This window comes from Musa acuminata, chromosome BXJ2-11, assembly GCF_036884655.1.
Source record: "Musa acuminata AAA Group cultivar baxijiao chromosome BXJ2-11, Cavendish_Baxijiao_AAA, whole genome shotgun sequence".
Taxonomy (NCBI): domain Eukaryota; kingdom Viridiplantae; phylum Streptophyta; class Magnoliopsida; order Zingiberales; family Musaceae; genus Musa; species Musa acuminata.
This window is the reverse complement of record NC_088348.1, coordinates 23,310,316-23,331,409: the sequence shown is the minus strand read 5'-3', so window position 1 is coordinate 23,331,409 and position 21,094 is coordinate 23,310,316. Positions and strand designations below refer to the sequence as shown.

At 40.0% G+C, this 21,094-nt stretch overlaps 1 protein-coding gene, 1 long non-coding RNA gene and 1 other non-coding gene across 4 annotated transcripts; all 3 read right to left on the bottom strand.

Annotated features, from left to right (window-relative positions):
- Nucleotides 1-556: 556 nt before the first annotated feature.
- LOC135626709 (probable polygalacturonase) lies at nucleotides 557-4,289 on the bottom strand. The gene is made up of 6 exons (XM_065132238.1): nucleotides 4,126-4,289; nucleotides 3,247-3,563; nucleotides 2,546-2,666; nucleotides 2,274-2,448; nucleotides 2,087-2,157; nucleotides 557-1,556 (listed from the first exon to the last, which is right to left on the bottom strand). The coding sequence occupies exons 1-6, from the start codon at nucleotides 4,139-4,141 to the stop codon at nucleotides 898-900; spliced, it is 1,359 nt and encodes a 452-aa protein (XP_064988310.1). The 5' UTR covers nucleotides 4,142-4,289; the 3' UTR covers nucleotides 557-897.
- A 2,021-nt stretch (nucleotides 4,290-6,310) lies between these two features.
- Nucleotides 6,311-11,252, bottom strand: LOC135627214 (uncharacterized). Of its 2 annotated transcripts, none has more exons than XR_010492556.1 (4): nucleotides 11,147-11,252; nucleotides 10,985-11,074; nucleotides 10,514-10,903; nucleotides 6,311-6,758 (listed from the first exon to the last, which is right to left on the bottom strand). It is a non-coding gene; the product is annotated as an uncharacterized LOC135627214 (long non-coding RNA). The 2 variants fall into 2 exon arrangements; XR_010492557.1 differs by lacking the exon at nucleotides 6,311-6,758 and adding an exon at nucleotides 8,790-8,928.
- LOC135628044 (small nucleolar RNA snoR53Y) lies at nucleotides 9,563-9,640 on the bottom strand. The gene has a single exon (XR_010492770.1). It is a non-coding gene; the product is annotated as a small nucleolar RNA snoR53Y (small nucleolar RNA).
- Nucleotides 11,253-21,094: the final 9,842 nt, after the last annotated feature.

Sequence of the window (21,094 nt, the reverse complement as noted above, 5' to 3'; positions counted from 1 at the left end):
GTGATGTTATTGATATGATATTGAGACAAAAGATGTCCATATTGTCAATGAGAGGTGTTTCACAAGGGCTTTTCTAAGGAGTTACTCTTTCCAAGCCAAAAATGAATCATAGGCTATCATCACCCATCCAATAATTCATACATGTACCAGTTGTTCTTTAGCTAAGTGAACCTTCTTCCTTGTCTTCCTATGATATGCCACATCATTTGGAAGCTTGTGTTTGTAATTAACTCCTACTAGTCCAACTTCATCAGCAACAAGATGATGGTAGCACAACCTGTCAACACCTGTGTTGTCCATTAGTGAAAGAGGTAGGAGTTGCTGATGTGTCAATCAAGTGTTGCTGGTCCACCAGTTTGCCAATCAAAACTGTGGATGCTGGAAACTTGCACAACAAACAGCCTAAGATGAGCTCATGGCAGGTCAAGACATTGACAACACAAGCATGAAGCACAACTCAGGAAACAGTGGCAGGCATTTAAGTGGCATGTGTGTGCCATTTCATGTCAAGCATCCAACCACCTCTTATATCAATCACATTAAACCATGTGGCATATGATAGAAGAATACTCCAACAACATAAAACCATTTATCTAGAAAGAGTAACAGCAAATGCAATGGTATGAAGCAAACCTGTGGATTCCAACCACTACCAAAAACTTTTCTTACAGATTGAATGAACAAATGTAGCTGTACAGGAATGCACATTGCCATCTCTGATGCCAACCTTCTTTTCATTTCAGACCAAGACAGCTGATGAGGTTGATGAAGGAAGAAGCAGTGTATCAAATGGTAGAAGAAAAAGCTCTTGTTGGGATTTATTGGAAAGAATCAGCTCAAGCCTCTCAATTGTACATATAGGCTGAAATGAACATAATCACAGGAAAGAAGTGCTTATCAGGCTTCTGCGGCAGCAGTGAAGTCGAGGGAGAAGCAAGAGAACGAAGAATTCGAGTTGAGATCAGAGCATGGATCAGGGAAGACTGATTCAGAATATCCAGAGACATTAGAACATGACCAAGAATTAGAAGGATCTGATGTAATGGACAGTGCGATATTTGAAAGACAGATAGCAGTGAAGGGATCATTTTCAATTCCTGAGAAGAATCCGGCGGTGGATATGTTGGTTCCAACAATGTTCTTGAGTGTGACCTGCTTAATCTTCGGGAGAGCATCTGGATCATACTCATCATTTGGATGACCACCACAGTGACCGGTGAACCGAAATGCCTCATGCACGTTCTCCATCTCGACATTTGATACAACTATGTCTTCGATGAAGCCACCTCGCCCTCTTGTGGTCTTGAAATTTATGCCGGTTAACGAATTGTCGATATGGAGATGCTCGACGTATATGAATGAGATTCCACCTGACATCTCACTGCCAAAAGCGAGAGCAGAACCGAGGGGTGTCTGCAGATGGACTTTGCTGATATGGATATATGTCGAAGGCATGCCATACGAGATGCCATAGTTGTCCCAACCACTTTTAAGGGCAATCGCATCATGTCCAACATCAATGCTGCAGTCTTCAATGCATAAATTGGAGCAAGAATCTGAAGAGCCCAAATAGGATTGATAAAGATTAATCTGCTATTCCATCAGCTAAATAGGCTTAAATATTCAGAACAAGAAGATTGGTCTGTCATCAATGATTTAACAATGTACTTGTGATCACTTTTGGCTGAGTGAAAATTTTGTGAACAATGAACACGAAAACTTTTTTCTCAATGATGTTAAGAAAAGTATTGAGTTTTGTCGCTTTTAGGAGTTCTTGCGAATGAGACTGAGGATCATTTAGGAATTTATATCAAGGAAATGAGGATCAACTCCTATCGATCCAAACTGTGTAGTACAGCATCAAATTTACTCTTTTGAATACACATAATAAACTAATTTACAAGGTTTAAAATCAGGAAAAACATTAAATGTGGAATTGCTTTCCGAGAGAGGAAAAATGGGTTTGACAACTAAATGAAAGTTTAGCTAAGATTTGTTAACACATAACATTCGCAGAGAGGAGTATGAAAACATAAGAAACAAAGCTGATAATAATAATAATAGTAATAGGTACTTGCATTATTACCTGGTACTATGCCATTTGTATATGGAGAATCGGACGAAGCATGAATTGTTATGTTCTGAATCTCAACATTTCTGCATCACATGAACATGACTCTTTTGTGAGAAAAATTCCAATTCCAATTCCAAAGAACAAAAACAAGTCGCAAACTTTGCTTGAAAGAACCAAGGAAACAGGATCCATAATATACCTGCAGTAGACAGGATGAATGCTCCAGGCAGGGGAATTCAAGAAAGTCAAATTTGAAACCACGATATCATTACAATTCACTAGTTCGAGAAGGTGAGGACGGCTATAGTTCAGAGATTGCGAGGAAAACCACTCCCACCAAATAAGACCTTGTCCATCGATGGTGCCATTATCACCTGTCGCGAAGATTAAATCAAGTATTTTACACTCAGAAATAGGACTAGCAGCCATAAACATGAAATTTCTGTGTGTGACACATCAAAGAAGCCATGCCTGTTATCACTACATCAGTCAAGTTATATCCATTTATCAAGCTGCGATGCCTTGCACCGGGTAGATCTAATCCTTGACCATAAGAGGGTAAGGACTCAACAATAGGCCATTGTGATGAATCCTGAAAGCGAAAAAGAAAAAAGATTAAGTGACCATTTCGAAAATTCTAGTCTGTGGATATAAAGGCTGTGACGTCAAATCCCTCTAACATCTTATTTCTCAAATTCCTTTATCTTAATTGCAGCACATCGATATCTCCAGGGCATAGAAGACAACATTTTGACTATATTTCCCTCATTCCAGAATGCAAAGTATTTATATAAGAAATACGAATGATTCAAGTGAATTAAAACCAAAACGAAATCATGAAGAGTTAATTATGCTCCGGTAACTTGGTAACCGCTACCAAATTTCGATCCACAAGCACCGAGGCCAAGAGAAATATATACATCATATTAATCTGAAGATTAAGGCAGCAGTACCAATCGAAGCAAGTCCAATTCCACTATTTCGAGTTCAGATCTGGCACTGAAGATGCCTCTTATCATTTACTTCAACTACGGTAGTGTGCTATAATTGCCGAACATATTTAGAGAACATTTATTTGGTAGAATCAGAATACTTATTATAGCTAAATTTGGCTAGAATTAAGAAGAAATAGCAGACAGAATAAATTGATGTCTATTCATTATAATTCAGACCTGACTCCCGATTATAATGGCATCTTGCTCCAGGAAGAGCGTGAGATGACTGGTGAGATTGAAGCTTCCAGTGAGCCATCTCCCCTGAGGCACATAGAGCTGAGCACCTCCTTTGTCGGCAAATGACCTCAAATAGAACACTGCATTCTGAAAGGCCACTGTGTTCAGAGTAAGTCCATCTCCGACCGCTCCAAACTCCGTGATGGTCACACTGTGTGGCCTTGACGTCGAGATGTGCTTGTAGTTGCAGTAGCCATCACTGCTTCCACTGGCTTCAATGGCGTCCGCGACAGCTAAAATTAGTATCACAATTGCCTCTGGAAGACAGGCAGCAACAAATGCACAATGGTCAGCACCTGAAATAGCATGTGTGCTTTCTGGAATTGGCAGCAATTCGACATCAATGTAAAGACCAGCAAGAATGGATGGCGGTGATGATTCATAACAAAAAGGGCAAGCCATTGTGCTGGTCACTTTCCATCAGCAATCAAAGAAACAGAGAAGGATGCAAAAGGAGTCGAAGCTCTCAGAAGGATGAAAGAAGAGATCTTTGCAATATTTGCTGCAGAAGACCTCAAAACATTTGTGATCCGAATGGACCATTTCACACAAAGCAAGGACTGATTGCATAACTACTGCCATTGGTTGAGCTTAGAATCACAGTTCATATAGCCACTTCAATAGAGAAACTCATGGTAGAAACGCTAGAATTTGGCATGGCGAAAGACGGATGAAAATTACAACTCCAACAAAAACAAGGAGATAAATCACAAAGCTACCAATATGACATCAACCCAACACAGTGGAGTGCTGATCACCAAGAAAAATGAATCATTTATCTTAGAAAACAATGAGAAAAGGCAAGGAAAAAAAACATACTTACTAGCCTCTTCATGAATCCCCCCTTGAGACAAGGGGCAACAGAAGGCCAGAATCAAGCTGTTCCAACAGCAGAGGATTGAAGAAGAAGAAGAAGAAGAAGAAGAAGAAGAAGTAGGATTACTGATGTGAGAGAGCAATAGGAGGAAGCGCAGGGAGAGGAGGAGGAGGAGTGGCACAAAAAGCCAGGAAGCTGTCCATTTATAATAAAAGAAAACTAGAAATGATAAGGAAAATAGCAGGAAATCCAAGTGTAGATTGACCAAAGACTTGAGACTCAGATTCTGACACCATTAGGAATTGCTTGTGGTGATGTAGACAGGAGAGTGGCCAGCCAATAGGAGTCAGTGGGTGGAGACATGGAAGAGTCACTTTTGGGTGGGCAATTTAGTCTTCATGAAACAGAGCATATGGAAGCAAGAAAAAAATAAGGAAGACAAGGGGGTCCTCCTCTCCATGCCAACTAATAATAACATTTCAGTGGCTCATCCCCTTAAAAACCATTTCCTGAGAGAGAGAGAAAGATAGAGAGAGAGAAGAATTTTACAGCAATGCAGTAGAACTTCAGTTAACAATGTTGCCAACAAAACACGACAGGAAATCCAATACAAGTAAACGACTGCTGTCTTAGAAAAAACCCCTAATTATTTCTCATTCAGATTCTTTCCTCTCATGCTCTTGAATAGCAGTGAAAGAGTCAATGCATGCTATGTATGTGTATATACAAGGAAATGGCATTCGGCGGCTCACACAACACGATAGGAAAGACGGTGCATGTCAACGACTGTTGCCTTAAGAAACCTGTTGTGTTTTCAGCCACATCCTTTCCTCTCATCTTCTCCCCATGCCAACTAAATTTACCACAGTGCAGCTCCTGAAGATAAAAATGTTGCTTTCGTCTGGATCAGAGTTGCTGATCTTAAGGTACAGAGGATTTGTATCAGGTACAAACATGAAGTGTGCATATCTGTGTGTCAGAGAGAGAGAGAGAGAGAGAGAGAGAGAGAGAGAGAGAGAGAGAAGAGAGAGAGTGGTGGACAGAGCAATGTGGACACCAGCTTAGTGAATCAGGGATTGGTTTCATGCAGATGTTTGAGTGGGGGGATGGGGATGGGGATGGGGATGTGATGTGAGAGGAAATGGCTGCGGCTGTAGCCGTGAGCGAAACAGAGCGGTGGGGTAGAGTGGGTGCATGGGACTGCGTGTCGCATGTGGGTTGCCAGGGAGGAGGTGGCCCCCCACACCTTCAATCATGCCCTTTAGCCTGGCGTTGCTCAATCACTTTTTGACATAAACATCTGTTTACACTAAACATTGTAACGCACTCGCACTCTCTCTCTCTCTCTCTCTCTCTTCGAGGGCTGATGAGAGGGAGATGGTGACTTGGGAATGCCGGTTGGGTCCACGGAAGCATGGTGGAGACAGAAACCATGGGAGGGGTGAGCTGTGATGTTTGGTGAGAGGACGAGGGTGGCGAATGAGAGGGAGATGTTGAAAGGCCTTTTGGTTCACTCGTATTCAATTGCGTTGATGAGTTCTTGGAATTCCACTCTGCCCATCTGTTATTTCTTGTTGTTTTCTCTGTATTCTCCATCGATGAAGACAAGCTGTGTTTTGACGGGAATGCTTCGGGAGTCGGCCAGGCGGTGGGGGAACGGTGAGAGCGTGGGTGAGGAGGTTAGGTCAGGAGAGCCCATAGAAATGAAGGCTGGTGAATCACTCACTCCATTTATTTCTCGAGAATCATACAGATAACCAACCCACTTCGAGGTTAGCATGCATAGTCTGGTTGGGTATGAAGGCATTTGATTCTTGAGCTCCAAAGAAGATAATTAAGAATAAGGAATCTTAATCGATATGAATGATTGGGTGTTGCTGCCTCGGTTGGATTATGTCGAGGAAACAGTTGGTACTTATTCTCTATGCTTCTCAGATCACACCACTTGGTTGCTGGTTCTTACTTCACTTTTCTCAGGATGTGTTTGTTATATATGCTATCATCGCAAGGTCTCAGGCTGAAGGAGCTGAACGTGTTATCCTCCACACTCTGAATGTGTTTATATGCCGACGAAAGATGGAAGCTGCTGAATGTGTTATTCTCCCCACTCCTTTAAACATGATTGCAGAGTTTAATTGCACCTGTACATTTAACTACTTGTTCTAAATAGACTTGAAGATGATTCACTTGCAGATCACCAAAAGATGTATATATAGGTGAGTCATGAATTCTGTCATCTGACAAAAGATGTATATATCGGTGAGAACTGAAAGCACAGCAACTCACCTCCACTGGTACCAAGAAAACATGCACCTTGATTGGAATCGAATGGACCTGAATGTCCATGATTCAGATGGAAACCCGAAACAAGTAAGAAATCCTTGAGATCCTCAGTTGCTGCATCCCCCAATTCTACAACACACGACAGTAAAAGTAAACCCTAATTGACTGAACTGTTATTGCTCAAGAACAGCTCAACTGACTCGGACGCTGAACCCACTGCTGTTTCTTCTTCCTCTGGCCCTTCCTCCCCTTAGAGGGTACGTAAGGCTTTGTATGGCTGTGCGGCACACCAGGAGCTTTACCAATAGTGTTTAACAACTTCGCAGGCATTCTTTGGGCCTCTCAAGAGAACCTATAGACAGAACAAGCTAGATCGGAGAACAATTTAAAGCCACTACTGAGAGTCTTTTCACTTAAATTGCTCGTACACAATGCTCAAATCTTAACAAGCTATATAAACTAATCCTGAGTAAATCAATCCTGAATATTTTTAAAGCCACTACTGAGAGTCTTTTTACTTAGAAATGCTCCTTCACAATGCACAAATGTTAAGAAGCTATATAAACCAATCCTGAGTGAATCCATGGCACAGTATCAAGCCCCTGGAGTCCATAGCAATGCAAAGAGTTCATAGGAAATGCATCATTCTGTCAAAAAAGAAATAAAAATGCCTCAAAGCTAAAATACTGTAGCACCAGACTCGTTTCTATGATGCAATTGCATTGTCCAACAAAATGCACTGCACTACAGATGTTCTACCAGTCACAGTAAGCACAAGATCTTACCTCAATATTAAAAGAATCTACTCCCTTAAATATAGTTTCAATCCCTTGGAAAGAAAAAGCTGCAGTCGCTATGGGTATTCAAATCAAATCAAAAAACCGAACCGAATCAAACCTGAATCGAATCGGTTCATTAATAATTCAGTTTTGAATGCTATAAATGATTTCAATTTGGAAGGATACTTTTCTTCAATTCGGTTAACTGGTTCGGACCCAACCAATTTTAATTTAAAAAAATACTAACTCAACCCAAAAGCCCCAAAAATCCTACTAAAATCTCTTCCCAAACTCGACGAGTTCACCGCCCTTCCTTTGTCTCTGCGGATATGAGTCTTATTTTTTTGTCATCCTTCTTCGTTAACAATCCTTTTGTTTATTTGTATGATTCCTTTGTTGATTTGTATGCATCAATGCATATCCTTCTCATTAAGAAAAATAGGGCCGCATGTGAAGTCGTTATTCCTCTAGGGCATCTTTCAATAAAAAATAAAAAGCCACTTGTGCATAGGTTCAATTGTTTAGAATATATAAAATGATATTTGTGATATAAATTTTTTTAGAATATAGGTCTAAATCTAATTGGGTCAAAATTCTGGTTTGGTTTAATTACACTGAATTGATTCACCGAGCCAAATCGGTTCATTTGATATATACATATATATATATATATATATATATATATATATATATACACACACACACGCATACGTATATGTATATATATATATATATATATTGCACCTTATATTGCTCAGATATTGTCATTATGTATTTTCTCTGATGTTCCAGAAAATGGAAGATCTCATAATGAGCTGGGATTATGAACAATATCATCACTGCAAGGGCAATGAAAACATAAATACACAGTTTGATACAAAGAGCATGTTGAACTGACTAAAACAAGAACCACCAGACCGTTACATGTCAATATCATAATTGTGATAAAGCAAAATGTCTACTCCAAAGATAATGGAGCATGTATAACATCATTGAATGTTAAAAAAAAAAAACCGTGTTGTTTCAGTTCCTGCCACAAAAAAATAATAACAACAATAACTACAATAAAACCGTGAGTTTCAACTATTTGAGATTGATTTCATAGACTTTTGCTACCATCAATTTTTTTTGCTATTAAAAAAAAGGGGATCCCTCATAAAGTTTAACAAATCATCATCGAAGTATTTCAGCATTAGCATGGTACAACATAGGCATCATCAGGAACCAAAACAACACTAAAAATCAAATCCGAAAGAAAAAAAAATGAGTTTTTTTTAACAACAGTGCAAAAGCAAAATTAAACCCTATTACACCTACCATATGTTTGATATCAAAATATAGAAAACATTAAAATCTCACCAACCACAATGTATCAGATGAACTTAGTTCACAATTTTGGTAAAAAATAATAAATTTTGGAAAATTCACTAGAAAAAGCTCCTCTTATTAGCAGAAAATCCAACACGAAGAGAAGTTTCTATGTTGTAATTGCATTCTCCAACAACATGCACTGCATTACAGATATTTCACTAGTCACAATATGCACAAAAACATACCTCAAGATTTAAGAGGATTGACTCCCTCAAATATAATTTCAATCCCTTGGAAGAACTGAACATAAAGAATATATTTTCAAATGTGAAGTCAGTCATACTGATCCTTATTTTCAAATGCTTTATCAAACATAAAAACTCAATCCCGCCTTAGAAGTAATCACTTGGATGAGGAATTTTCTAATGATGTCTGCAACAAGTCACCACACGTAAGAATAAGGACACACCCAACTCTAATTTGGTTGCCTGGTTGAATGCCAGAGATATATTGCAGCAAGCATACATCAGAAAGTAATTACATCAAAGTAAAGTCATTTAGATCAAAAGGCATCAAGATACTAATCACAAACACTAGTCTTCCAAAAACAAAGAAGATTGTACTCTCAAGAGTTACATGACATCACCATAAACAAAAGAAGAGGAAGCTTAACAAATATTCATTACTCCATGAATATAAGACTCTTCAAATAAAAAGGAGAAGCTTGGATTAATACAGTTATGGTGTATATTGCTCAGATATTGTGTTATGGTGTCTGTTCTCTGATGTTCCAAAAAATTGGAAGATCTCATAATGAGCTGGGATTAAAATCAATATCATCATTGCAAGGGCAATCGAAACATGAACACACTATCTCAGACCAAAAGCATATTGAACTGACTCAAACAAGAACAAGCCGATGTTACATGCCAAAACCTACCAGCTCCATTGCAACCAAAGATAAGTAACGGTAGAATAAATTAATATACCACAAAACTCCAAAAAACAAACCTACAATGTTGCAGTTCCTGACATACACAAATGAAAAAAGAAAAAAAAAGGAAAGTGTTCCCTCATAACGTACAACGAATCATCATCAAAACATTTCAGCATTAGCATGGTCAACATAGGCATCATCGGGAACCAAAACAAGACTAAAGATCAAATCCAAAAGAAAAAAGCAATTTTCCTTAGCAACAGTGCAAAAGCAAAATTGAACTTTATTACACCTACCAAATATTTGGGAATTTTGCTAAGGTAATAAATTTTGGGATATGCACTAGGAAAAGCTCCTTTTACTCGTTGACTGATCAAAACAGTCTAAAGGGATTGAAGATTCTATGGCATGGTTTGCAGAAAGGTTGAGCAGGAACAACCTTGATCCAATACTGAAGCCAACTGATTATTCAGGCAAATACCCATACTCGGGCAGTATTCAACGTGATTAGGTTCAAAATTCAAACAGACTGAAACTCGACATGGAGTAGCCAGGACTGGTGATAGTGACATCAGAAATTTTCAACCATACCAACAAAAGGTCATTTACAAAGGGCCATTTCCATTTTTACAAGCCTTGAGCAACAGCAGTTGAGTAACTTTGAGTTTTGAATGAACTCAGAACAACTTATACTGCTAAAGATCAAGAAACTGCAACAAGAAAACGATATCCAGAAAATTAAAGTCCTAAATCAGAAGTTCATCTATATAATTTTAGCATTCCTAATTGCAAACTGTAAGACATGTAAGTAAATTCTTGAGATACAATAATGCCATCATTCTCCATAATTCACTAGCAAACGGTCAATGTTCACAACTTTGGAAACACTGGTAGATGCAGATTTGAAGCACACTCCAGTCATGGCAATTTCACAAGGGTTCAAGAAATCATGTCTGCTAATTATAGTGATCACTCAAACAGAAAAAGAAGAATGAACTAAACAGATAAAGAAGACAATACTAGCATTCTATGATATCATTTCCATACTGATCGAACTAAGAAATAAGAGGTAACCAATACCATGTTCTGCCCAAGAGGAGCTCGGAGGGCGAGCTGATCGAAGGTCAAGCACTCCCCTCCAGACTTCAGGATCCTTGCCCTAGCCGTCTCCGTGAACTTCAAAGCCGTCACGTTCAATGCCGGCACATCGGACACTCTCTTATCATCCGTCACAGTCCCAACGGCTTATCTTGTCGTCCTAATTCCAACCGGAACATTAATGCGGCTCGAGCCTAGAAAGATATGAAGAATACTTGGCAAAGAATAAGAACGAAGAAAAAAGATTGATCCTTTCCTTGCATGAAAGTGATGAAACTCTTGAGGGAGATGGGCGGCCGGTTGATTTTGCTCATGAACAGCCGCTTCAGGATCACTGTGTTGAACTTGTTCCCGGTCCTCCGCACCAGAAACCTGTAGAGTTGATCAAAAGAAGCACAAGAAGAAAGGGATCAAGCTAAAATCGCCAAACTAATCACAACAAGCCAGGCTGACCATCACGAGGAGATTGAGGTAGACATCATCGGATTTGGGGGCGATGCAGCTGGCCTTCTTGCTCCGGCCGCCGGCAACGAGATCGATACCCTACCATGAACATCAAAGAGAACAGGGTCAGCAGAATTCCACGAAGAGGAAAGAGAGGAAGGGAGGAATTACGGAGAGTAGGCGTTCAGACGATAGTCAAGAGCCCCAGTCATTCCTTGCTCGGCGACACAGTCGGACTTTATCTAGGATGGGAACCGAGCAACGAGGGTTTGTCGATACTATATATATATATATATATATATATATATATATATATATATATATATAAGCAATCCAACTTTCAAAAATTCTCACAACTTCGTTTGATCACGTGAAAAGATTTTTTTACCTTTTTCACTATTGAATCTGTCGGAGCCTGTCTTCCTACGTAGACACTACATCCTCAAACCCCATGAGTCACACCTCCTCCTTCCTTGCTTATAGTCACGACGAAGAAGCCTACCACCAAATGTGAAAGTTTGAGATATAATTTTAGCATTCCTTATTGCAAATTATAAGACATGAAACTAAATTCTTCACATACAATAATACATCATTTCCCATAATTAACTAAGATGATACATTATAGAACTACCATCCATAAGTGACTCGAGAGTAGATAGACGAAGATTGATTGTCAAATAAATAAACACAATTAGAGGTGGCAAAGGTTTTATGATGTTATAGTCCGAGTTCATCCCACAAAGATTAGAATGCAATAGAAATATCACTAGAAGGTGACATAATACAGCAGATCATAGTGGAATAGTTCGAGGCAATGCAACACACACGGGAGAAGTCTCGTGAGAAACTTAATATAAGAAGGTATGATCAAAATTAGTGGGAGCTCCATTTCGGTAAATAACATGATGACAAGAAGAGTTATGGATTCAATGAGTGAATGTTATAGTACCGCAAAGGTATGTCTTCTATATGTGCATCAAATTTTATATCGAATGAAAGCCTTGATCATTAGTATATGTGGTTGTGTACAATTGAGGGAGATTTCGAGTACAAGTACTAGTGAATCCCATGGGAGGACTTAATCATATAAAAGTATGAGCGAAGTGGCTAAAGAGTTGAACTACTTTATAGCTCATATTCGCTTGAGAGAACCCGATAAGTCAGAAGATAAGGTCGAGCAAATGAATGTTGCTATCAAGGATGCAAAGGAAAACATAATTTGCACGAGCCCTACAACATAATAGTGAATGTCATTTATGAGAGTTACAAATTATCTTTCCATTGACCAATGGGAACTAACATAGAGGTATTGAAATAGTGTTAGGATCCCTTTATTTTCTAAGCTTTTGAATAATGTTTTGTTGAGTTTATTTAGTTCGATAAGAGTCGGATAGAAATTTATTTAATATTTATTTATTATTAAGAATCCAAGTCCTTATGGACTTTGGGTGGAACTCTATAAATAGGGATGTAACTATTTCTTTTCGACAAGGAATAAAATATTATTCAGTCTTTTGATAAACCCTAGGAGGTTGATCCCCTCGAAGTGATCAAGGAGGTTGATCCCCTCGAAGTGATCATCCCCTTTTCTCACTTTTCTTCTATGATAAAACCCTAGGGTTTTATTATTTGGTATCAGAGCAGCGATCCTCGACATTCTTGCTACAGTTATCATCATCATAAAAAAAAAAATTCTATAGCCGCATCCTTCTCAAGCGAGAAAGAAGCTCGACCAGCGAAACAAAGTACATTGCTCGCTAGCTAGCGACCACAACCACCGTTGCTTCCCAGCCAACGGACCACCACCTCGTCAATCCCAGCCCTCGGCGACCCCCACGCCGACATTGCCGCTGTTTCCCGGCCAGCAGACCACCTCATCCTGCTTGAGCAAGAAAGGGCCATCACCACTGTTTTCTGGCCAACAGACCTCCCCCCTCGTCGATCCCAGCCCTCGGCGACCCTTGGTGATGCTACTTCTAACTACGCCACCACCACTACCTCTCGACCTCGGGCATCAACTTCCTCGCGACGATCGAAATAGATGATTGCCCTTGTTCCCAACCACGCCACCACCGATTCCTCTTCTCCACTGGCATTCACAACACCGTTGCCTCCCCCCTTACTCTGCATCTTTTGCCGTAGAAATAGGGCAACTCACCAATTGCCCTTGTTCCCAACTACGCCACAACCGATTCCTCTTCTCCACCGGCATTCACAACACCAATGCCTCCCCCCTTGCTCTGCATCTTCTACTGCAACCGCCTGTTGCCACCACCGCAGCCTCAACCCCGGTCGCTTCAACGACGCCTCCCCCTTGCTATGCATCCTCTGCCACAGCCGTCGGTTGCCACCACCGCAGCCTCAACCCCGATCGCTTCAACGCCGCCTCCCCCTTGCTCTACATCCTCTACCACAGCCGTCGGTTGCCATCACCGTAGCCTCAACCCCAGCTGCTCGGTGATTGCTCCCTTGGGTCATAGCAACTACAACCACACCGATGTCATCGCCTTCCAGCCCCTGGGGCTCTCACCCCACGCAGTGATAGAAATAAGGCAGCAACTCTTCCTCCTTGCAGTGATCACAGCACTGCCCTCGACATCCGCTTCCTCGACAGCTTCGCATCGACAGTGCTGATGCCCTTGACCAGACATCAGAAACAAGAACTAGGGATTTCTGATTTGCAATCCTACGTAATAGTTACCGATAACTCAATGAAAGCACAAATTGATCCATTGAAAACCAGAATTGAGAACCGGCTACAAGAAACCCTTAACTGTTAGGATCAAGTCGACATTAAGAGGGGGGGGAGTGAATTAGTGCAGCGATAAAATCACGTCGATTCAGAAAATTTTATTCGATGAAAACATATCGAAAAAGAGTTTAACTTGAAAGCGTATGAAAGCATAGTGAATGTAAGAATTTAGTTTGCAATATAAGGAAATAGCATGAAGGAAATGCAAACCAGATTTTTATAGTGGTTCGGTCGTCGTGACCTATATCCACTCCCGATTCCTCTTCCGTCAAGGCTACCGGCATCCACTAACGATCTTCTTTCAACGGGCAAAGATCAACTACCCTTTTACACCCCTCTTCTCCTTTTCACTGGTTTAGGAGACAACCTTTTACAAGTACTCACTCCTCCCTAAATAGAATTCTAAACTTTAGAACTAGAGGAGGGGATCTCTCAAGTAATTTATACAACTTTTCCACACTTTTAAGTTCTCTGTGCGTGCTTATGTTAACCAGGGATGAGAGGGGTATTTATAGGCCTCAAGTGGATTCAAACTTAGAGCCTAAAAGTGTCTCATCCCCAGTTTTCAGGGTACTGGTGGTACCACCGCCTATAGCACTGATACTGGGTGGTACCATTGCTTGGGAAACTATGTCTGGGTGGTACCACCGCCCAGACTGGCGGTACCATCGCTCGACAGTCTCGAAGACTAAGTCTGGGCGGTACCACCGCCCAGACTGGCGATACCACCGTCTAACACAGCCTAAGAGACTATGCTACAGATGGTTCCATCTGTTGGGTCACTATTTGGGCCTTTCACTTGGCCCAACACAGCCCGAACTTAGGCCCAATTGGCCCCTAATTGAGTTGACCCAATTCCAACCCAATTACGCCTAAAACCTACTTCGATTTAGACAATTATTAAAAAACTAATCAAATGTTGTCTGGCATGTCATTGGTTCATCGATGCCTCATTCGATTCTTCGACGTATCGTCCTCTCTTGCAGTCTATTGCCCAATCGACCAATTGACCTCCGCAACTCTGATTTCCTTGGTGTAATTTTTGCTCTTCTTGGCCTGATGCCCGAACCTATGGCCCGAAGCCTTCTGCCGATACGTCGACCGATCCTCCGGCTTGACATTCAATCTTCTAATGTGTTCCACTCCGGCCCAACATTATTCTTCCTACTTTTAATTGTCTCTCCCTGATCGAAACTTCTTGCATCACTCAAAACGTATATCAAATCATAAACATTATCAATTGGTTTCATCATCAAAATTCGAGATTCAACATTAATGATTTCAAAAAGAGCCTATTGGAGAACTTTAGCTGTTAAATCTCGGATTTTGATGATGAAGTCAATTGTCATTTGTTGTCTAACCTATATGTTGAGATAAGTGTGCAGGATTAACTACGATGAAAGTAAGACATGCAGCAGGAGTTGCGCCGGAGTCATGACAATGATCACGTTGGGAGTTCGAGAGCTCGACGGAAGTTAGGACAGTCGTCAGAGGTTCTGCGGGAACAAATCCGAGAAGTCCATAAGCTTGCCAAAGAAGCTCGTCGGAACTCGCCAAGTGGATCGTCGCAAGTCCAGGAGTTTGCCGGAAGTCCGTAGGAGAATCACCGAGGGTTCATCGGATGATCGACGGAAGTTCGCCGAAAACTCGCCGGAAGAAGCGATTGACACACCGGAGCAAGCTGCAGAAATTGTCTTAGGATTTACCGTAGTTAGCACAATGATTAAGTTGGTAATGGGAGGTGATCCCATTAGCTTAATCTTGGGGAAATTGGGCCCCTGAAAGACCTAATTTGGGCCGAATGGATCTACCCATTCGGACCCTGATTACTGTGGGAGGTGCAACCGCCTGGGCTCAGTCTCCAAGCGAGACTGGGCGGTGCAACCTCTCCTGACAGGAGGTAGCACCGCTTGAGCTCGGTCTTCGAGCTCTGGCAGGTGGTGCAACCACCCCAGTCAGGAGGTGCAACCGCTTGAGCTCGGTCTTCGAGCTCTGGCAGAGAGGTCCAACCGCTCCTGATAGAGGTGGCACCGCCCAGAGGCTCAGTCTTCGAGCTCTGCCAAGCGGTGCAACCGCCCCAGTTAGGAGGTGCAACCGCCTGATCCCGGAATTCCGGGAATTGACAGTTTTGAGCTCCAAATTTGAACTGGGTTGGGGCCTATAAATACCCCACCCATTCAGCACTGAAAGGTAGCAACTAACACTCGAAATCTTGACATCTTTCTGTGATTCTTAGAGCTCAAAATTGTTGTAAAGGCCAAAAGTTCTCCTCCCTCTGTTCTTCAAGTTTTGAGTTGTAAAGAGAGGAGAGAAAATTTCTGTCAGGGTTGTCTCCTAAGCCCATCAAAAGGAGTGAAACTGTAAAAGGGTGGTTGGCCTTCGCCTATTGAAGGAAGGCCTCTAGTTGACGTCGGTGACCTCGTCGGTGGAGGAAGCCAAAAGTGGAGTAGGTCAAGATTGACCGAACCACTCTAAATCTCGGTTTGCATTTACTTTGAGCATATTATCTTTACTGCAAACCTCCTTTGAAGCTTACTGCCTTCTGCGCTTTCACGATCGGGTTTCAAGCCATTTTCTTTCCGAATCAGCGTTTAGACGTAAATCTGCCTTTTTCGTACGATCATCATATTTCAGATTGCGTTTATGTTTTGAGCTTTACCATAACTACAAACTGCCTTCATACTCTTGCTTAAACTGCATCTTGCCTAATCAAGTGATTTACGAATCAGCATTTAGACGTAAATCAATTTCTTCGTACGAACGTCGGATTTCAGTTTACGCCTATATTATGGTTTTCATCATAGCTGCAAACTGCCTAGATTAACTTTAATATCATCTTGCTTAGAATTGGATTTTACACAGAAATCGTTTTATCATTCGAACGCTGTTTCGTTTTAATCGCAGAAAGTTTACCGCTGCACTAATTCACCACCCCCCCCCCCCTCTTAGTGCTCTCGATCCTAACAATTGGTATCAGAGCGGGGTTAACTCTAAAACGGATTAAAACCCTAGAGAGATGGCTTATGCCGAAAACCAAGAGGGCCATTCTATTACACGTCCACCCATGTTCAATGGGACGGGCTACACCTATTGGAAGACCCGAATGAGGATCTTTCTTATTTCTATGGATTTTGAACTTTGGAATCATGTCGAAAACGGTTTTTCGAAGTCTTCTCTTCCAATGATCGATTGGAATGATTTGGAGAAGAAGACTTTCGCTCTTAATGCAAAGGCTATGAATGCCTTATTTTGTGAACTTGATAAAAACAAGTTTAATCGTGTTTCGATTTGTGAAACCGCATTTGATATTTGGCACACACTCGAAGTGACTCATGAAGGCACAAGTAGAGTGAAAGAGTCAAAAATCAATCTTTTGTTACACTCTTTTGAACTTTTTCGGATGAAACCGAGTGAGACTATTGGCGACATGTTTACCCATTTCACGGATGTCGTCAACGGTCTAAAAGGACTCGGAAAAAGTTTTTCGGATTTTGAGCTCGTAAATAAGATTCTAAGATCCCTTCCTAAGAGTTGGGATCCTAAAGTCACTGCTATTCAAGAGGCGAAAGATCTAAACAACTTCCCTCTTGAATAACTAATTGGGCCATTAATGACCTACGATATGACTTGCAAAGCTCATGAAGAGCAAGAAGACATTCTTCCAAAGAACAGGAAGGATATGGCACTTAGAACTTTGGAAGACCACTTGAAAGAAACTCAAGTGATGAGGACTGTGACGATGACTTGGCACTTCTAACAAGAAAATTTAAAAAATTCATTAAAAGAAACAAGTTTAAGAATGATACTAAAAATAAACTTGAACCCAAGAAGGACCAAGTTATTTGCTATGAGTACAAAAAGCCGGGACACTACAAGAGTGATTGTCCCCAAGTCAAAAAGAGAACAATAAAGAAGAAGGCGCTCAAAGCAACATGGGATGATTCTAGCGCGTCCGAAGAAGAGGAGTCCAACACCGAGCAAGTTGCTCATTACGCCTTAATGGCCATCGGAGAAGAGGTAACGAATTTAATATATACAGATATATCCTTCGATGAATTATTAAATGCCTTCAATGACTTATTTGATGAATGTAAAATTATTGATAGAAAATACAAATTGCTAAAAAAGGAGCATGATAGTCTTACTTGTGATTTTGATAAGTTAAAAACTGAATATCATGATAGTTTAAATTCATGCATCAAATGCCATGATCTAGAAACTTTCCAAATGGAAAACTTGCTACTTAAGGACACCTTAAAGAAATTTGAGGTTGGTAGCAAGTCACTGAACATGATCCTTGCAAACAAGGGTCACGTTCCCAAAAGAAGTGGAATTGGATTTGTGAGAAGTCCTCACCAAAATCTAACCACCTTCATAAAAGGCCCCATCCTACATGTTCGACACCAAAACAAATGCAACTTTTGTTGCAAATTTGGACACAAGACGCATTATTGTCCATTCAAGAAAATTAGTCCAAACAAATTGATTTGGGTTCCTAAAGGAACCATGATAAACTCTATGCAACATGATAAACAATGTAAATCTATCTTTGAGGCACCCAAAAGCAAATGGGTACCTAAAAATCATCCTTTCTTGTAGAAACCTATACCATCGCAAGCTAGGAGCAAGAGATGGTACCTTGATAGTGGATGCTCAAGGCATATGACCGGAGATCCATCTCAATTCTCTAAGCTCACTAGCATAGACAAAGGCTATGTCACCTTCGGAGACAACAACAAGGGTAAAATCGTTGGCAAAGGAACCATAGGTAACAAATCCAACTTCTTTATTGAAGATGTTTTGTTAGTTGATGGCTTAAAACATAACCTCTTGAGCATTAGTCAATTATGTGATAAAGGATACATTGTCAGATTCGAATCTAATGCTTGCATCATTGAAAAACCACACAAAAACATGTCTATGATTGCATTAAAACAAAATAACGTATACACTATTGACATCAATGATTTGTGTAATGAAATATGTTTTTCGATTTTGAATGAGGATGCTTGGCTATGGCATAGAAGATTAGGTCGTGCTAGCATGAAACTAATCACTCAAATATCATGAACTTGTAAGAGGAATTCCTCATATCAAGTTCATCAAAGATAATGTATGTGATGCTTGCCAATTAGGTAAACAAATTAAGGGTAGCTTCAAATCTAAGAATCAAATAAGCACCTCTAGACCCTTACAATTAATCCATATGGACTTGTTCGGACCAATCTCTACATCAAGTCTAGGAGGTAGCAAATACGCCTTCGTCATTGTGGATGACTATAGCAGATATACATGGACCTACTTCTTAAAACAGAAAAATGAATGCTTTAGATATTTTACCAAGTTTTGTAAACTTGTTCAAAATGAAAAGGGTTCCATGATTTCGTCAATTAGAAGTGATCACGGTGGAGAATTTCAAAACCATGATTTCCAAGAATTTTGTGAACTCAACGGATATAACCATAATTTCTCTACTCCAAGAAATCCTCAACAAAATGGAGTAGTAGAAAGAAAAAATCGAAATTTACAAGAAATGGCAAGAATCATGTTGAATGAACATAGCCTACCCAAATATTTTTGGGTCGAAGCCGTAAACACCGCATGCTATATTTTGAATAGAGTTCTAGTAAGACCCTTACTCACCAAAACTCCTTATGAGTTATGGAACAACAAAAAACCCAATGTTTCATATTTTAAAGTCTTTGGGTGTAAGTGTTTTATCTTGAATGAAAAGGATAACTTAGGAAAATTTGATGCTAAATCCGATGAAGGAATCTTTCTTGGTTATTCTTCGGTTTCTAAAGCTTTTCGTATCTTCAATAAAAGAACTTTAATTATTGAAGAATCTATTCATGTTGTTTTCAATGAGATTTTCGAAATCAGGAAAAACGATTTTGATGATGATGTTAATTTTGATTCCTTGAATTTAAATGAAACCCCGTCTCCAACTAGCAACTTGGATGCATCCACTTCCGAAACATCCTTACCCAAGGATTGGAAGTATGTAGATGCTCATCCTAAAGAGCTAATCTTAGGAGACACATCAAAGGGGGTTCAAACACGATCTTCTCTTAAAAATTTTTGTGTCAACGCCGCTTTTCTCTCCCAAATTGAACCCAAATGTGTTGACGAAACCATGAAAGATGATTCATGGATTATCGCAATGCAAGATGAATTAAATCAATTTGAGAGAAATGAGGTGTTGACGCTTGTTCCTAGGCCTAATGACCATTTAGTTATTTGTACTAAATGGGTCTTTAGAAACAAGCAAGATGAAAATGGTATCGTGGTTAGAAACAAGGCTAGATTAGTGGCCAAAGGTTTCAACCAAGAAGAAGGTATCGATTACGAAGAAACCTTCGCTCCTGTGGCTCGATTAGAAGCCATAAGAATGCTCCTTGCCTACGCTAGTAGTAATAATTTTAAGTTATTTCAAATGGATGTTAAAAGCGCTTTTCTTAATGGCTTTATTTCCGAAGAAGTCTATGTTGAACAACCTCCTGGATTTGAAAATAATAGCCTCCCTAATCATGTGTTTAGATTAACTAAAGCTCTCTATGGTTTAAAACAAGCTCCGAGGGCTTGGTATGAGAGACTTAGTTCTTTTCTTATTGAAAATAATTTCATGAAAGGCAAGGTTGATACTACATTATTCATCAAGAATTTTGAAAATAATTTTCTCATTGTTCAGATTTATGTTGATGATATTATCTTTGGTTCTACGAATGAATCTCTTTGTGAATCTTTTGCTAAAACTATGAGTCTTGAATTTGAAATGAGTTTAATGGGAGAGTTAACATTCTTCTTAGGTTTACAAATCAAACAACTAAGCAATGACATCTTTATTAGTCAAACTAAATATGCTATGAATTTACTAAAAAAGTTTAATATGAATAACTCAAAAGCTATTAACACTCCTATGAGCACCTCCACTAAGTTAGAAATTGATAAAAGTGGAGAAAGCTTCGATCAAAAAACTTATAGGGGTATGATAGGAAGTTTACTTTACCTCACTGCAATTGGACCAGACATCATGTTCAGTGTAGGACTTTGTGCTAGATTTCAATCAAACCCTAAGATATCTCATCTCAAAGCAGTTAAAAGAATACTCAGATATTTTAATGGTACCACAAATCTAGGATTATGGTATCCAAAATCAGAGAATCTTGAGTTAATTGCTTATGCTGATGCAGACTTTGCTGGCTGTAGACTAGATAGAAAAAGCACATCAGGAACATGTCAATTTTTAGGACATGCCCTTGTTTCCTGGTCATCTAAGAAACAAAACTTGGTTGCACTATCAATAACCGAAGCTGAATATATTGTAGCAAGTGCATGTTGTGCACAAGTTGTATGGATGAAAA